At 43.1% G+C, this 15,901-nt stretch overlaps 1 protein-coding gene across 7 annotated transcripts in view; it reads right to left on the reverse strand.

The window, feature by feature from the left end:
• The window catches only part of ETV7 (ETS variant transcription factor 7), a 741,840-nt gene extending 728,311 nt beyond the window's left edge, over window positions 1–13,529 (reverse strand). Inside the window, exons 1-9 of one of the 7 annotated variants that reach the window (XR_014565775.1) lie at window positions 13,252–13,526; window positions 9,485–9,608; window positions 8,195–8,359; window positions 7,537–7,659; window positions 6,723–6,956; window positions 5,785–5,927; window positions 4,701–4,801; window positions 3,289–3,766; window positions 2,941–3,231 (exon numbers count right to left, since the gene is read on the reverse strand). Coding sequence is in view for 2 of the 7 variants with exons in the window: in XM_083745088.1 (XP_083601214.1) it covers window positions 3,649–3,766; window positions 4,701–4,801; window positions 5,785–5,927; window positions 6,723–6,956; window positions 7,537–7,659; window positions 8,195–8,359; window positions 9,485–9,608; window positions 13,252–13,257 (1,014 nt within the window). In the remaining 5 variants the exon portion in view is untranslated. Of the gene's footprint in view, window positions 1–924; window positions 3,767–4,700; window positions 4,802–5,784; window positions 5,928–6,722; window positions 6,957–7,536; window positions 7,660–8,194; window positions 8,360–9,484; window positions 9,609–13,251 lie in introns of those variants that run through there. The other 6 variants (XR_014565777.1, XR_014565778.1, XR_014565779.1 and 3 more) reach the window with 6 other exon arrangements.
• Between the last annotated feature and the right edge of the window lie 2,372 nt (window positions 13,530–15,901).

The raw sequence follows: 15,901 nt of genomic DNA on the forward strand, positions 1-15,901 counted from the left end.
AATATTGCAGCATGACCTCTCGTTCATGGGGTTTGCAATTTCGCAAACTATAATGGAATATAGATTATATAATAAAAAAGGTTTACAAGAGACATTTTTGGAATTCGGAGTTTGAAAGATTGTGTCCAAGAGCTTGCCTCTCTTGCAGCTTGGTGCCACACAAACTTTATGGTTTTGCTCTGTTGGACTTCTATTTCCTTATCTTCCACCCTGCTTAACTGTTCCTCAGGGAATAATTGGCAGAAGAAATAAATGTCTGAGAAGTCATGGTTACATCAGTTAAAATGAAAATGCAAGGTACCGTAATATCTTTTAACTCGATCAACTTATGTTTCTGAAGAGTCCACACACATTTCTGTATTATAGTGTGTGTAGCTGTGTAGAATGCCTCTAAGCTGTGGAAACAGGTCATCCGTTTTAAGGAAAACAGGTCATCTGTTTTAAGGAAAATGTGATGTGCAAGTTGACACATGCAGAAGCATTCAATGTTGAAAAGGTTTACCCCTCTATGGTTTCCTGTGTGTTCCCATCATTGTCAAGTGGACAGAAGGTTTCACTACTTAGCAGCAGCTTCAGCTGCTTTGTTGCATAATAGTAGTAAATAATAGTACTTCTATAGCACCAAGTGCAGTTTGGTATGGTGTTTGAACAACACTGATTATGAAAGTGTATAAAGCAATGTATTTTTTTTATTTGCTGTTAACTCTACTTCACTGTTGAGCAAGCTAGTGTAGTCCACTGAATAGTGAGCCAAACTTGGGACTCTGGAGTTTTTGCTCATTAGCTCTCATAAGTCCTTGTCTTTCAGCTTCAGATTCCCATCTGTAAAACGGGAATGTTGCTGCAACAACAAAACTCCCCTATCTATGAATGGTGAATCAGCTTGCATGCTTAAAGTGTGTTATTCACAAACTCAACAAATCCTTTGATTCATGCTTCCTGTTCGTTTTATTTTATAGTGCCATCTATTTTGAAAAACAAAGTCCATATCCTCCTTAGGTATCAGTGCAACAATCTTCTCTCCGCTGCAACAGAGCAAGGCTGTATTTAATTCAGATAAGAATCACTAGAATTCAAATGCAAAATGAGCTTTCATCCCTCAACCCAGCCCTGCACTTTTCAAATCCATCCAGATTCTGGTTCCCTTTTAAGCTTCATTCCCACATTCTCCTCCACCCTCCATTTAACATACCATGCAATTCTGCTTAATAGGTATGCAGAGATCCTGCTGCAGCATGTGAGGTTCTGCGGTTTGAGGTATCAATCCCAAAGCAAACATTAGAAGAGCAGTAGCACTGGATCTGTGGCATCTTCCTGAAGTCATACACAGGGCAGCAACATCATAAGAAATCAGCAGCTCTTTCTGGGCTCCCTTCTTCCCTAGCAATAATAATAATAACAGCTTACTATTTTTACACTGCCCATCTGACTGGGTTGCCCCAACCACTGTGTCACATTTCATTTATTTTGCACTGGACACAAGCCACTAATGTAACTAACAAGGGTACAGTCACCGCCACAGAACCAGCGTGGAGTAGTTAGCCTTATCAGGATCCTACTGCTCCCTAGAACTTTGCATAGACTTTGTCTCCCCCCCCCCCCCCGTGTGGTTTGCCCTGCAGTTTGGGGTGCCACTCCCTTCACCTGAATAAATCAAAGAGAGAAGCAAGATTACATGCATGAAAGTAATGTACTTTCAGATCAGTTCCTTTGGGGTGTATGTTCAGGACCCAGCTGGGCAGAATGAGCAGGAAAGCCACCCAATGGCAACCCGAGGGAGGGTGCCTTACCAGAATTTGAAGGAAATGAAGCAATATACACTACCATCCAAGAGGAGGAGGGGCTGCATGACCAACTGGTCCAGAGTCTAAAATTAACTAATGCCATCACTGTTTCAGATGAGCATCTGCATCCACACTGCAGAGCTCATCTAGACCTTACTGAACTGGCTGCATGCATCTTTCAATGCAGCCATGAATGTCCATTCTCATCCAGGGCCACTAATTGCTTTGCAGGAATAGTAGCATGCAACCTAAGCCAGATCAGAGTTCAATATAGTTATTATCAGCAACTATGAAATGAAAACCACCTAGTTTGGAAATTAAATATTTGATAGTGATTAAGAGAAAAGCAGCTTTTTCTTTCTCTCGTTCTTTCTTTCAAAAAGAAAGCACTTCACAGAAAAAGAATTGCAAGCAAAAGGCTCAGAGTTTGCTATTAATGTTTCTGGAAGACTGACTTGATTCTTCCTACCATAGCACAGTAATGGAAGGATGGTGTTCTGTATTTGTGCGGCTGGGAGGAAAGTTCTGCTTATGCTAAAAGAGTACCTTTATTTTATCTCTCGGGACTCCACTTCCCATTTGTAAAAAAGCAAACAGAAAATTAGAATAGCAATGTCAAAGCTAAAGAAGAAAACAATTTGTGAAGTAATATTTTGTCAAAGTCACAGCTATCTGGATTTCAATCTACATTATTAGTTGTCAGGGTCATTACTAAATTGGCTTCAAAGTCTTTGCACACTCAGGTGGTGCAATGGATCAGTGTGTCTGGCTATTAACCAAAAGGTTCCTGAATCGAGCCCATCTAGGGACAGCTGTGGGCAAGATTCCTGCATTGCAGAGGGTTGGACTAGACCCTTTGGGTACCAACTTACATTTCTATGATTCAGCTGGCACCGTCTACTCCATGGGTAGGTAAACTAAGGCCCGGGGGCCGGATCCGGCCCAGTCACCTTCTAAATCCAGCCCGTGGACAGTCCAGGAATCAGCATGTTTTTAAATGAGTAGAATGCGTGCTTTTATTTAAAATGCATCTCTGGGTTATTTGTGGGGCATAGGAATTTGTTCATTTATTATTTATTTTTTTCAAAATATAGTCCGGCCCCCCACAAGGTCTGAGGAAAAGTGGACCGGCGCCCTGCTGAAAAAGTTTGCTGACCCCTGGTCTAAGGGCCACTCTAGAAAGTTTGGGGAGCTGGTTTTGCAAGTTTCAGGATGTTCCACTTTAGAGAGGGCAATTGTTGCTACTCAAATGGTTTAACCAAATATGTGAAAATATTTAAAGTCTAATAGTCCCAATCAGCTTATGTAGTGTTTGTATTATTGGCCAAGCAAGTTGTCTTGTTCAAGCTGCAGAGAATCGGAAGTGGAAAGAATGCTGCTGCACTCAGGTCCTGTTTTGAGCTTCCCTTGAGCATCTGAGATGCTGTACTAGACAGGCCACACCACACTTTTATAAAACATAGAGAGAGCATTCACACACACACACACACACACACACACACACACACAAAATCAAAAAAATAACAGAATTATGGGGTTATGGATCTATAGATCTTAAGACGCTGGTCTGTGAAAGAGTGGCTTACAAATCACCGAGCAACAAGATGGGCAGCGGCTATAGATATGTGATTCTGAGCACTGCGATTTTCAAACGGAAATGCTGACAGAGTTTGCTTACAGTTCAGCAGTAGATTAAAAGCTGATGGTCTGATTCTAAGGCAGCAGAGGTCCAGTGGATTAATATGAGCTGTAGGAAGCAACAGAATACACAAGCCCCGAAACATTATTTCACATCGTCCAGTCATTTAAAGCTTTTCCATTGCACAACGCAGCCTCTAAGTGCTTCTGTGACTTGGCAAATGTTCTATGGTGAGATTTCCAGCACATCTTCTTTCCAGTCCTCTCCTTCCTGCTCTTCATTGTCCAGCTGCTCAAATTCGCTAGACTTGTCAGGTTTTCTCTCTCCAGGAGTTTTCAGGAATCTGGAATTTTAAAGAAACAAACATGCACACTTTGAGCTAATCCATATTCCCATTTGTTTCTCAAGCCCACTTCCAACCCCACTCTTTAAGGAACAGTCATTGGGCCAAACAACACATTAAAGTGTCCCAGGAAACGAGATTAACTTAGCCATTTTGTAGAAAAATCAGTGGTTAGGGACCAGATCCAGAACATGCTTCCAATCCAGTTTAAGGACCAACAACAGCAGTCTTCTGAAAACTGCACAAAGCTCATATGGGTCCCTAGTTTGGATTGGAAGCACACTGTAGATCTGGGCCCCATAGCTGATTTTTCTGTAAAATAAAAATGGCCAGAGTAAGCATGCTTGCTTGAAGTCACATGCAACTTGGTCTGCATCACAGCATCACATACAGGATCCCATGCTGACTAAGGGGCTCATCTTTTGGGTGAAGGTCCTTGGCTCAAACCCTGCTGTCTCAGAGTTCCTTGCCACCAAGGAAAAGTCCCATAACTGAGCAAAACAAATTTTCAAAAGGTTTCATACCTTTTAGCTGAGTAGATCTGCACTGTGGTGCACAACATCTCCCCGATGGACACAACCAAGTTGTCCCCATCATCCTGCTCCACTAGAGAGCAGAGCACTTTCTGTGCAGCAAACAATACCTACTCTGCTAACATGCAGTTCTCTCGCAGTAACTCCCCAGTGAGCTCACTTTACAGGTTGAACTCTTACAGTGGTACCTCATGTTAAGTACTTAATTCGTTCCGGAGGTCCATTCTTAACCTGAAACTGTTCTTAACCTGAAGCACCACTTTAGCTAATGGGGCCTCCTGCTGCTGCCGCACCGCCGGAGCACGATTTCTGTTCTCATCCTGAAGCAAAGTTCTTAACCTGAGGTAATATTTCTGGGTTAGCGGAGTCTGTAACCTGAAGGTACCACTGTATTTTCTTACCGGAATAAGAGTTTCTGCCCAGGTTCCTTTTTGATGATGTTGAGTTTATAGTAATGTCTCAAAGCTCTTGACATTTTCTCATACGTCATGTTCCTGCGGTTCTGTAAATTCAAAAGATTATGGGTTTTGTTCAACCAACAGTTGATTTCCTTTGACTGCAATAGGAATGGTTTAAGCTAGGTTAGCTAAAAAGCACCATAGGATCTTCCTGCAGAATCGTAGTTCACTGGACTAGATGCTTGAACACTCAATTCCAAACATAATAAATTGCAACAGATGCTGTTTTGAACAGAGCTGAGCGACGAATGGTTCGAGCAACTTCATTTGAAAGTGTGAGTTAATAAGATTTTTTTTTAAAAAAAAAAAACAGCTGCCTTAGTGTACATCAGTAGTACATTTAGCCCAGTGATGTCTATTCCAATTGGCTGTGGCTCATCATCGTACCAGGAGCAGCTCTTTTCCATTCCTGCAACCTGAGTCCTTTTAGCAACAGTTAAAACAGATTGCGCTTAGAATTTTACTGCTCTGCCACCAAGCTCCCTCTTGCAATCCCTCTTAGATTGTAGCTAAGAATTTAGAATAAAATAACCTGGTAAACCATGTTTACTGCTTGAACAGGACACCTACTGAGATCTTTAGACAGTGGACTTTATTTCAAGAAGAATAGTTGTTGATGACAATGTGGAAACCCCAAGGCAGGGTGAAATAAATTTACCCACTTTTTTATCTAAGACAATCTTCCAACTTTTCCAGTAAAAAATTGGCCTGATCATTGTACCTAAATCAAGGTATCCCCACATGAGTAAGTACTCTAGGGGTACTTACTTGGGTATGGATCTGTCAGCTAGGAGCTCTTACCAACCAGCAGATCTGATATCCCCATATGCCTGCTCAAACAATGCACCCTAAAGGCAGCTTCAATAATAACATTTATACTATACATTATTTTTATTAGTTGGGTTTTTAAACCTGGAAGTATCCCTTCTGTTCGGTTGTTTCACCAGGATTAGGGATGGCCCAAACAACTTTTATTAAAATAAAAATCTGCATCTACATAATTCCACATGAGAAGCTTACTGGATACCTTGTGATTACCCCAGAGCCTGGCTAGTCCATTGGGGTCAACAACGCGAAATATCTTGGCCTCTTTATCTTCCCATTTGATAAATGCTTCGTATCGGCTGTCACAGAGGAGCTGGTAGACGTAATCCCAAAGTAACCTGCAGTCTGTAGTATAGCAGAAAAAAGAAGGGTTGTGGTTCAATCACCTAGGATGACATAAATTGGCATCTTTACTGGGCAATTCTGTATCATCCTTTAGGTGAGGGTGCACTTCCAAGCTACCACAAATAAGTGACCAATGATGTGAGGAAGAGCAGGGCTACCACGCTGCAATTTTGTGCCTGATAGCAGACCTCTCTTACTCTCAGTGGGTGAAAAGTTCAGCATTTGCCCCTGTGTGGCCTGCAGCTAAGAAAGGAACTAAATGTTACCTCAACAAAACACAGGTTCCCATAGCAGTGTTTGCTGAGGTAATCCAGGAGCAAAGAAAGCTTTTATAGGAGACAAACAGCAAGCCGGTAGGATGTGTGCTTGACCTCTCCCACCAATTATCCTCTGAAAATGTCCCCTGGCTGTGTTTCCCTTTGCTTAGTCTTCCAGTTTGAGAGCCTAGCCCTGAGGAGATATTCACAGTGAGCTTGAAAACAGAGCAAGGGAAGAGGATGAAGCCTTCACTTCCACCAGCCTATTCTTCCTTGAAAGTGCTGCCTAGCCACACACCCCTCCCATATTTCCCTTTGAAAGCGCTGCCTACTCCCCATATTTCGGAATTGTCTTGTGTTTTATTTGCGTATATTTTTGTAAACCTCTTTGGGAAACATTTTGTTTGAAACACAGTCTACAATTTAAAAAAAAAATCAAATCAAACACTTTGAGTTTGTAGAAAAGGTGCCACAGAAATTACAAATATAATCTGATTTATGACAATGGAGCTAAGGATCACAGAAAATTCATGCTTACCAGCAATTTTACCACTGACTGGAGCTGGTGTCCCAGGAAACGAGCAAATAATATCTCCCCTGTAATTGATCCCCAAATTATGATCAGAGAGACTGATGGAGCCAGGGCTGTAGAAGATCTTGGCTTGAGATCTAGTCGTGTCTGTATGGCTTGGAAAACTTGTAGGGATGATCAACCTTTCTGTCGGGTGTGAATGGCCATCAGCTGAGAGACCATCTAACTTACATCTCACACCTGTGAGGAGATCAGGGCTTCATTCAGTATATTCCCAGTCACTTGAATACTATGAAATGAACTTATAACAAGAAGTAAGCCCAGGACCCAAAGCAACTATGACAGACTAACTGGCTAAAGTTCTTTCCTAGCACTATGCATCTAGCATGGACTTTGGCACCTATGGGGAGAACCCCAAAGATTATCTCAGAAGAGAAGAAAACTGAAGGAAGCAGTTTATTTTATTTGGATCCAATATCCTGGCATCGTTGCACCAGGCTATCAGTCCTGTGGTTAGAGAGCTAAGCTTTTGAACTCTTAAAAGCTGGTGTTTAAGTTTTCTGGTTTTCCTCCTTCCTCCCCATCTCTTTTTCCTTTTGTGCTGTGTCCCACTGGCTGAGACCTTTTTAACTGGAGCTATCAGGGGTTGTACTTGAATCTTCACTTTGCTGATCAGGTTCTCTAAGCCTTTCCCCCTCCCACCTTTAAGGTCTAGATTCTGCCTGCTAGCATGTGAGACTCCAAGATTTGAATCCACGGCTGCTGGAGTACCAGCCAAGGGTAATTGACCAAGATGAATCCACAACTCCATAGCACTCACCTTCTGGAGCGCTCTGGGCCTGTGTGTGTTCTGCATCCCGAAGGGCAGAGTTAAAGAAAGGGCTAGAAATAAGGGCTCGCCTCTTGGTCTTAATATATTGGAGCAATTCATACAAAACATCTCCTGTGGGAAAAGAAATAGAGAAAGACCAATCCCACGTTATGCATATCCCCCCAAAAATAACATTAATGGCAGTTTTGGGGTATATGTTGTGAAAGCCTAAGCACCATTTTCATAGAATTGTAGAGTTGGAAGGGACCCTGAGGATCATCTAGTCCAACCCCCTGCAATGCAGGAATCTCAACTAAAGCATCCCTGACAGATGACCATCCAACTAAAATCCTCCAAGGAAGAAGAGTCCACATTTGGTGACTCAAAAGACATCCTTGTCAGTCAGGAATTTCCATCTTGCTTTGTGAGCCAGAAGCCCAGTTTACTGAGTACCTGAGAAACTGAGATCCACCGTTAAACTCAACCAAGTATTTGACCTACTCAAAATGATTTTACTCCTGCCCTTGGGTGTTGTCACCTTTTGAGTGCAAAGGCTTTGCACGGGCTTTTCCACAGATTCCCTTTAGTGTTATACCTACATCCAAGTCTCTTTCCCTGTAAGAAATCCTTCATTTCCCTTGCGTTATTAAGGGGAAACATTTCTAACCTGAGTTAGGAGCCCGCAATCTGAAATCTTCCTTGGTGAGAATACACAGGGCTTTCCCGTTCATTTCAAACTTGCTTTCGTCTGTTTCCCTGAGTGAATATTCTTTCTCAGCCCATCTCAGCCAGTGACTCACATCATCTTTGCTCCACAGAGAGGGCTGGATTCCTGCAACCAAAGGAGCCTGATGTTTAAATTAAAATAACAAGGCAATGCTCCCCTCCCCCCCCCCCCACCAACCAGCTTCTGAGATTTCCCCACGTAGTTCTTATACATTTTCAAGTCTATATTCACAGCCATGTGGACTAGGAAATTGCTTTTTAGAAAACTAAGGTGAGGTCCTTAGAATGCTGAATTGTGTATCAAATAATCAATTCTGCATTCTCATAGAATAAAGTATCATATCAAAATACACAACCCTGAGCCACGCTGGCTTCAGACATGCACTTACATAAGCTTTCTATTTCCTGCATCTCTAAAACTGAATGAAAAGTTAATTAGAGTGTATATCTCATTTAATGATAGTTCGCTTCCTGCTTTCTCTCTCATTCACATCACAAGACATTCTTACGATCACTTTGCCTTAATAAGCGAAGAAGACAGATGTTGTGTATAAAGAAAAGGTGGGTTGGAAGCTACTGAATGCTGGTTCAGCCATCATTCTTGTCCATCCACTCCTCACTCCCCGCCCCCCAAACTTTTTCCTGCTTCAAACTGAAAAGCTGCAAAATTCCATAAATTTTATTTTCCCCACCCCAGTAGAAGAAAAGTTGCCTTTGCACAGAAAATGTTGAGAGTGCTTTCAGACCAACCCCTCCACTCTTAAAATGTTACGCCTGTCTTCATTTCCACTAGGAGTGCTTTAATAATGTGGCAGGCAGTAGGTGTGTTTGACCAGTGCATCACCTGACCCAGGTCTGCTCCATAAAAATATCTGTACATATGAGAAGTGATGATCAGAAGCGAGTGTCATTGCTTATGCAGCCAAAAATGAAACTATCCATCTGCAAAAGGGAGATATCAGGAGCCTTGGGGGGAACTCGAGATTTGCAGAAGTACGAACTTTACAGGGGAAATCCTGTGTGGGGTGCCCTTCCCCCCAAAAGAAGATCACACTCACTGGCCAATGAGTGTGGTTTGTCTGTTATGGGGGGACAGAAGAGTGGATGAGAGAGGTAATGAAATGGAGTATCCAAACAGGAGCACTTCACACTGCAACATTTTGTTGCAGGTCTTGCTTTTTTAAAAATTGTATTGATCACTGGTCCCTTACATCATGACCCTTCTACTCACTGAGGCAGCCTGGTAATGTGCAGATTTGTCCCTCGTAGAGTAAGGATGGAACAGATGTGGGCTGGAATTGCAGGGGCAAAGCAGATGTTGCCACGGGACCTGAAGAACTAGTTGCCACTTCACCCTTTAGAAAGGAGAAACATACCAAAGATGGGGAGAACAAACTGGATTCCCTATGTTTGAGTCATGCCCCGCTGCAACATTTATATCACTCTGTGCTATACAGAAGCAAGTGGAACCTGTTCCGATGGCAGCTTGACGATGAGAGCAGTGTAGAAGGACATTTGTTGGATGATGGACAGGGCCATGCACTTGAGCCAGGGGTCGGCAAGGCTTACCGGCCATAGGCTGGATCACTCCCACAGAGATCATCCGTGGGCTGGGCTGGCGCAGCATGACACCAGAAATCACACTTGCGCATGTTTGTGGCGCCGGAAATCGCTTCTGTGCATGCTCAGGATGCCGAAAATTGTGCATGCACAGAAGCAATTTCCAGCGTCTGGGCATGCGCAGATGTGATTTTCGATAGCTGCGCATGCACAGATACAATTTCTGGCGCCGCTCGGCAAGTCTCCACATTGCGCTGGTTTAGTGCAGCAGGCAGGGGACTCACCAAGTGGGCGGCTCAGTTCAGGGGAAGCTTGTGGGCCGGTAAAACGGTCTTCGTGGTCCCCATCTGGCCCATGGGCCATACGTTGCCGACCTCTGACTTAAGCCATGCAGCTCACTGGGTGATCTTGGGCTGCTTACTGTATCCAAGCCTCCTCCACATCCTTGATTTGTTGCACAGATAAAATGACGTAACCCCACAAATACTACCTTGATCCCCTCAGAGGGAGGGTGAGATAAAAATGGAAAGCAGAGCTTTATCAATAGCAACGGTCATTGTATTATAATCTGCTGCCATTCGATCATGATACAGTGCAGGAAAGGCTGGTGAGGAGTAACTCATATCACACGGCACACATATTATTATTTTTTAACCCACTGTTTTGTGCAAATCTGCTATATATCAAAAAACTTGCATCTAAAAATAAAAATAATAAAATGCTGAGTGCACAGGCAAACCAATACATGCAGGCATGCACATAACGAACTTCAAGTTTGAAGAACTCTGGAAGGGCAAGCTACTGTCATGGCTGGGAAGGACACACACTTTTTAAAGAAAACTACTGTTTTGTGCAAGTCTGATATATCAGAAAACTTGAATCTCAAAAGGAGGCACACACAGGTAAACCAATACAGTACCTGCCCACAACAAAGCTCGGATTTCCAGAACTCAAGGAGGGTGGGGAAATAGTGACTGGGGGGAGAGGACAACAGCACACCATGCAAATACATCCCATCAAGCACTATCTACTGATGTAGATGGGAACCCTTGGACAGAAATCAACTTAAAGAGTTCATATGTGGCTGAAAGTGCACAAAACCCCACGGGGGGCGGATCAAATCTGGCGGACCCATGTGTGTATTAACACTCTAGTGTGTGCACAGCCATCTTTGGCAGTAATTCACCAAATTTCAAGCACAGAAGGGATGTTTCTGTCAGTGCAATTTTTAGGCAAGACTTAGATCTGAAGAAGAAATTTGTTTCATTTTTGAGTTGAGTTATCTTCTTCTCAACTCAAAAAAAAAAAAATCTGTTTAGAGACTACAGCACTGCTGTCACAATCTCTATATGTCTCTTATAGAGATTGAAACCATAGCCCTAATCAATAATAGTATCCATGCATAGGATACATCTGTGCAAAGTGTTTTTCATGTGGCTTTGAGCAAGGCAATTTCTTTCAGGCTATGTATAAACCATAAATTTAAAGTCCACCCCCCTAAAAAAACAGAGAATACTAAGTACTTTATGGAGTGCTGCTTCTACTAGGGGTGAACTACAGTCCCCAGGATTCAGGTGTGCGTGTTTTAAATATATGGCATATACACACAGCTTCAATTTTCACCTTTTGTGAAATGGGAATAATAGATACCAGGGTGGTTGTAGAGAGAAATGCAATATAAATAAATGCAAAGCACTTTGTAACTGAAGGCAATGATTCAGACAAAATTAAGGAAGTTTAGGTCTCATTGATTTTGATGGAAGAGAGCAAAGGTTATGACTCCATCATTGAAATAAACAGGATCTATGCTCTGGTTTCGCCAGAAGCGGCTTAGTCATGCTGGCCACATGACCTGGAAAAACTGCGACAAACGTCAGCTCCCTCAGCCAGTAAAGCGAGATGAGCGCTGCAACTCCAGAGTCGTTCGTGACTGGACTTAACTGTCAGGGGTCCTTTACCTTTTTTTAAAAAAGCTAACCTGAGGCTGATATGTCAGATGCTATAGCTATTTTTTAGCCATATTTCATGCTAATTAACCTATGTCTCTATGGATTTATTAAGTCTTTACTATATCAGTATTTGAAACTTAAGTCTCAAATCCTCAAATACTTGTGTATTCTCACTGACACTAAGAAGTCTATTCCGAATAGACTGAAGTCTATGTGTCTTTAAAATGGGCCTGAACACACATAGACTGGCTTGTTAGCTGTTTTAATTAGCAAAGAGGTAGTTGTATTAATTGGTTGTTATCTTCCCCCTCCCAAAAAAAATCAGCAGCACCTTATTGCGTATTGTTTATACATTATTGAACAAGCTTTTGTGAACTGAAGTCTATCATCCATCTAATTAAGTGTTTAAAAAGCACAGTACATTTGATAAGTCTTGAAGGTGCCACAAGACAATTTGCTGTTATAGTTAGCCTTAACCACACTTAAGGCACTCTTTACACAACTGTTTAAAAAGTGTTTCAGATTCAAACACCCAGTGAAAATAAAACTGAAAGATACCCACCCATTTTTACACTTCACTTCTAAACTGTTTTTTAAAAGCTGAATAAAATAGAGAAATGTAGAGGAGGAAATTAAATAATGGTCTAAATTAATCATTGTTCAGGCATGGCAACAGAAATGATTAACCAAAAACAAACATACTCCCCCCCCCTTGCTGCAGAATATTAATCAGACCGTCCAGCTAACACTTTATTTCTCCATTTGTGGCAATACATCCTCAAGAACAAGCTCAAGTTGCTCTTTACTTTCCCCATATATGAAATTCAAATGTACAATCTTCACTGCCTAAGAATAAATGCTGGGTTTAAAAAATGATCTCTTCCTCTTCCAGCCTAGTCACAACATTCACAAATGACATATTCCAGCCCAAAATTGTCTTTGTCACTTGGTGAAAACAATCGAAAAGCTTTAGCCTGTCAGCCAAGGAAAAAAGAAAAGAAAGTGTTTTTCAACACACATTTTTGTTTTGTTTTTTAAGTTGATTATATCCCTCCCTGACCCTCCAGTTTTCTCCTCCAAAACGCTTCTCCTTCTAGAACATTAGCTTATTTTCCTTTCCTCTTGTGAAATAAACTGGGAAGGGGAGGGAGGGGGGGAATTCCAGAGTTTCTCCAGCCTGAAATAAGCCAATTAACAGAAACAACTCAGAAAACTTTATGTGAGGACTTGGGGAGCTGAAACTGTCCACGAGGAACGTGGGAAGTGGGAGGGTCTCAGGTACATACAACCTGAGGCTCGGGACGCGAAGAGGGATGGGGACCACGTGTGTGATGAACTTGGGATGCGCGTTAAGAGAGAGAAGAGAGAAAGAAAACGGAGTTGGCGCGAGAGACTGGACGCAGAGGACTGAAAGTGGGGGGGGGGAGGTACAGGGGGTCCGGTGAGTGCAGAGCAGGTGTCCCACAGGCTCCCAGCATCTCTTACTTACCTGCATTACAGGTGGGAAGTGGAAGGTGGAGCCGCTGCTCCGGGGGCTGGGACGCTCGGGGTGCAAAGCAAGTCTTCTGCCGCCTGATCCTCGCCGCCCTCTCCCTCCCCCTCTCTCTCTCCCTCCCTGCTTGGCAAGCAAAGGCAGGAGATCGCGGACTCCGATTACTGCACTACCCTTCCGGGAAACGAAAACGAAAGAAGCCGGATCCGAAGGTTGCTGGAGTTCAGTCCGCAGAGCACCCCCAGCCGCTTGTGCGCCGGCTGGTCCCGCCTCGTTGCGCGCAGCCAGCGGCGAGGAAGCGGGTTTCTGAAAGAAGTGTGCTTAAAGGACAAACCGGAGCGTTGCTTTCCTGGAAGGAAAAGTCCCGCGGCGCCTTCAAGGCTAACATAGCACAGTGTTCCGAGGGACGGATTAACGCTTATGCACCCCCCCCAAAAAAAAACACACTCAGCAGAGCTTCTGCCACGATGCAGTCGTTAGTTGGAGAAGGCAGATCCATCAGTTTCACTGTGCAATGGACGAAACCTGTAGAACCAGAAGTTGGGTGGCCATCGGTCTTGGATGTCTTAGTTGAGATTTCTGCAGGGGTTGGACTAGATAACTCTTGGGGTACCTTCAGGATTTGATGAGGCCCTAATCTACTGAAGGCAATGGGGCCCTTTACATGTCCAGCTGTCCTTTGTCGCTGTTTTTTTTGTTGTTGAACATATGCTATATATATGGTAATTTATGGACCTATCAAGTATCTAAAGCCATTTGCACATGTTGCCATGCAACCAGACCATGCAGAATGTAGGCACCCTATAGTACAGTGGTACCTTGGGTTAAGAACTTAATTTGTTCTGGAGGTCCATTCTTAACCTGAAGCACTACTTTAGCTAATGGGGCCTCCTGCTGCCGCCACACCGCCGCCGCGCAATTTCTGTTCTCATCCTGAAGCAAAGTTCTTAACCCGAGGCACTATTTCTGGGTTAGCGGAGTCTGTAACCTGAAGTGTCTAACCTAAAGCATCTGTAACCCGAAGTACCACTGTATATAGAAATGAGCAAACCAGTGATATTTTAGGGAGCAGGCTAGCAGGTGGGGCCCATTACTTACATCATAGGAGCCTACACAACACAAAACACTGTTGCTTTATGTAGGTTTTATTTTATTTGTTTTTTATGTTATATTTTAGAAATGTACATCCAGTTGTTTTTCCCTTTAATTTTTTTTTGGGGTGGCCACCAAGAGAGTGGGGCCCTAAGCTATAGCTTGTTTAGCTTATATGTAATTCCAGCACTGGACTGTACCTTCCAACTCTACGATTCTATGAAAATGGTGCCCAGGTTTTCACAACCTATACCCCAAAACTGTCATGAATGTTAATTGGGTAAATATGTATGCAGCAATCTTTTCCTATTTACCTGGGAGTAAGCCCCATTTAGTTTAATATGGCTTGATTATGAGCAAACATAAGAGTGCTGGATCAGGCCAGGAGGGTCCATCTAGTTCTCACCATGCCCAGCCAGGTACCCTTGGAAAGCCCACAAGCAGGATCTGAGTGCGAGAGCGCTCTCCCCTCCTGCAGTTTCCATCAACTGATGGATTAGTTACCTTTTTAATTGATTTAAGCACTCTAAAAGCACATGTAACCCAATTTGTAACACAAATTTCCCCATGGCATGAATTTCACACATTTTTCATTAGAAATAATGAATGCACATATCTGTTTCCCCACATGAGTGTGTAGTAAGGTAAAGGTAAAGGGATCCCTGACCATTAGGTCCAGTCGTGGCCGACTCTGGGGTTGCGGCGCTCATCTCGCTTTATTGGCCGAGGGAGCCGGCATATAGCTTCCGGGTTATGTGGCCAGCATGACTAAGCCGCTTCTGGCAAACCAGAGCAGCGCATGGAAACGCTTTTTACCTTCCCACCAGAGCAGTACCTATTTATCTACTTGCACTTTGACGTGCTTTCAAACTGCTAGGTTGGCAGGAGCAGGGACCGTGCAACAGGAGCTCACCCCGTCGCGGGGATTCGAACCGCCAACCTTCTGATCAGCAAGTCCTAGGCTCAGTGGTTTAACCCACACCGCCACCCGCATCCCTTATGACTGTGTAGTAGGAAGCCCTTATTGATGGTTTATCCCTTCTGCCTGTACACACATTGGCTTAGTTGTCATTTGCCAACATCTCCAAAGTATCTATGGGCAGATGAGTGCCAGCTTCAACCTATGGTGTAGATTAACTGGAATATAGCATGTCATCCAAACCCTAAACCAACAAGATTAACGTACTATATTAGCTTACGAAACTGACTTCATGAACAATGGTTGGAAACTGCTTGTTCTACTGACAATGGTTGTAATTAACTACTGTTTGTCTAGGTTTAGATGACATGGCAAGTTACGGTTCTTCTAAAAATGCAAGTGAAAGTTTTTCATCTCATAGGCAGAGCAGGAGAGGGAAGACACAAGAAGAAAAGGGGGTACATTTGAGCCCTAAGACTTACCTAGGCTTATTTATGCAGTGCTAAATTTTGTGTTATGTCTGAACTAGCCCAGTGAAAGAGAGGCATGGGAATTTGTCCCATATGATTAGATAATTAGATTGGGATTCTTGTGATCTCCTGCATGGAAAGTGTTTCAAGATACTTAATAATTATG

Source organism: Podarcis gaigeae (genome assembly GCF_964106915.1).
Source record: "Podarcis gaigeae genome assembly, chromosome: 6".
In the NCBI taxonomy this organism is placed as follows: Eukaryota; Metazoa; Chordata; class Lepidosauria; order Squamata; family Lacertidae; genus Podarcis; species Podarcis gaigeae.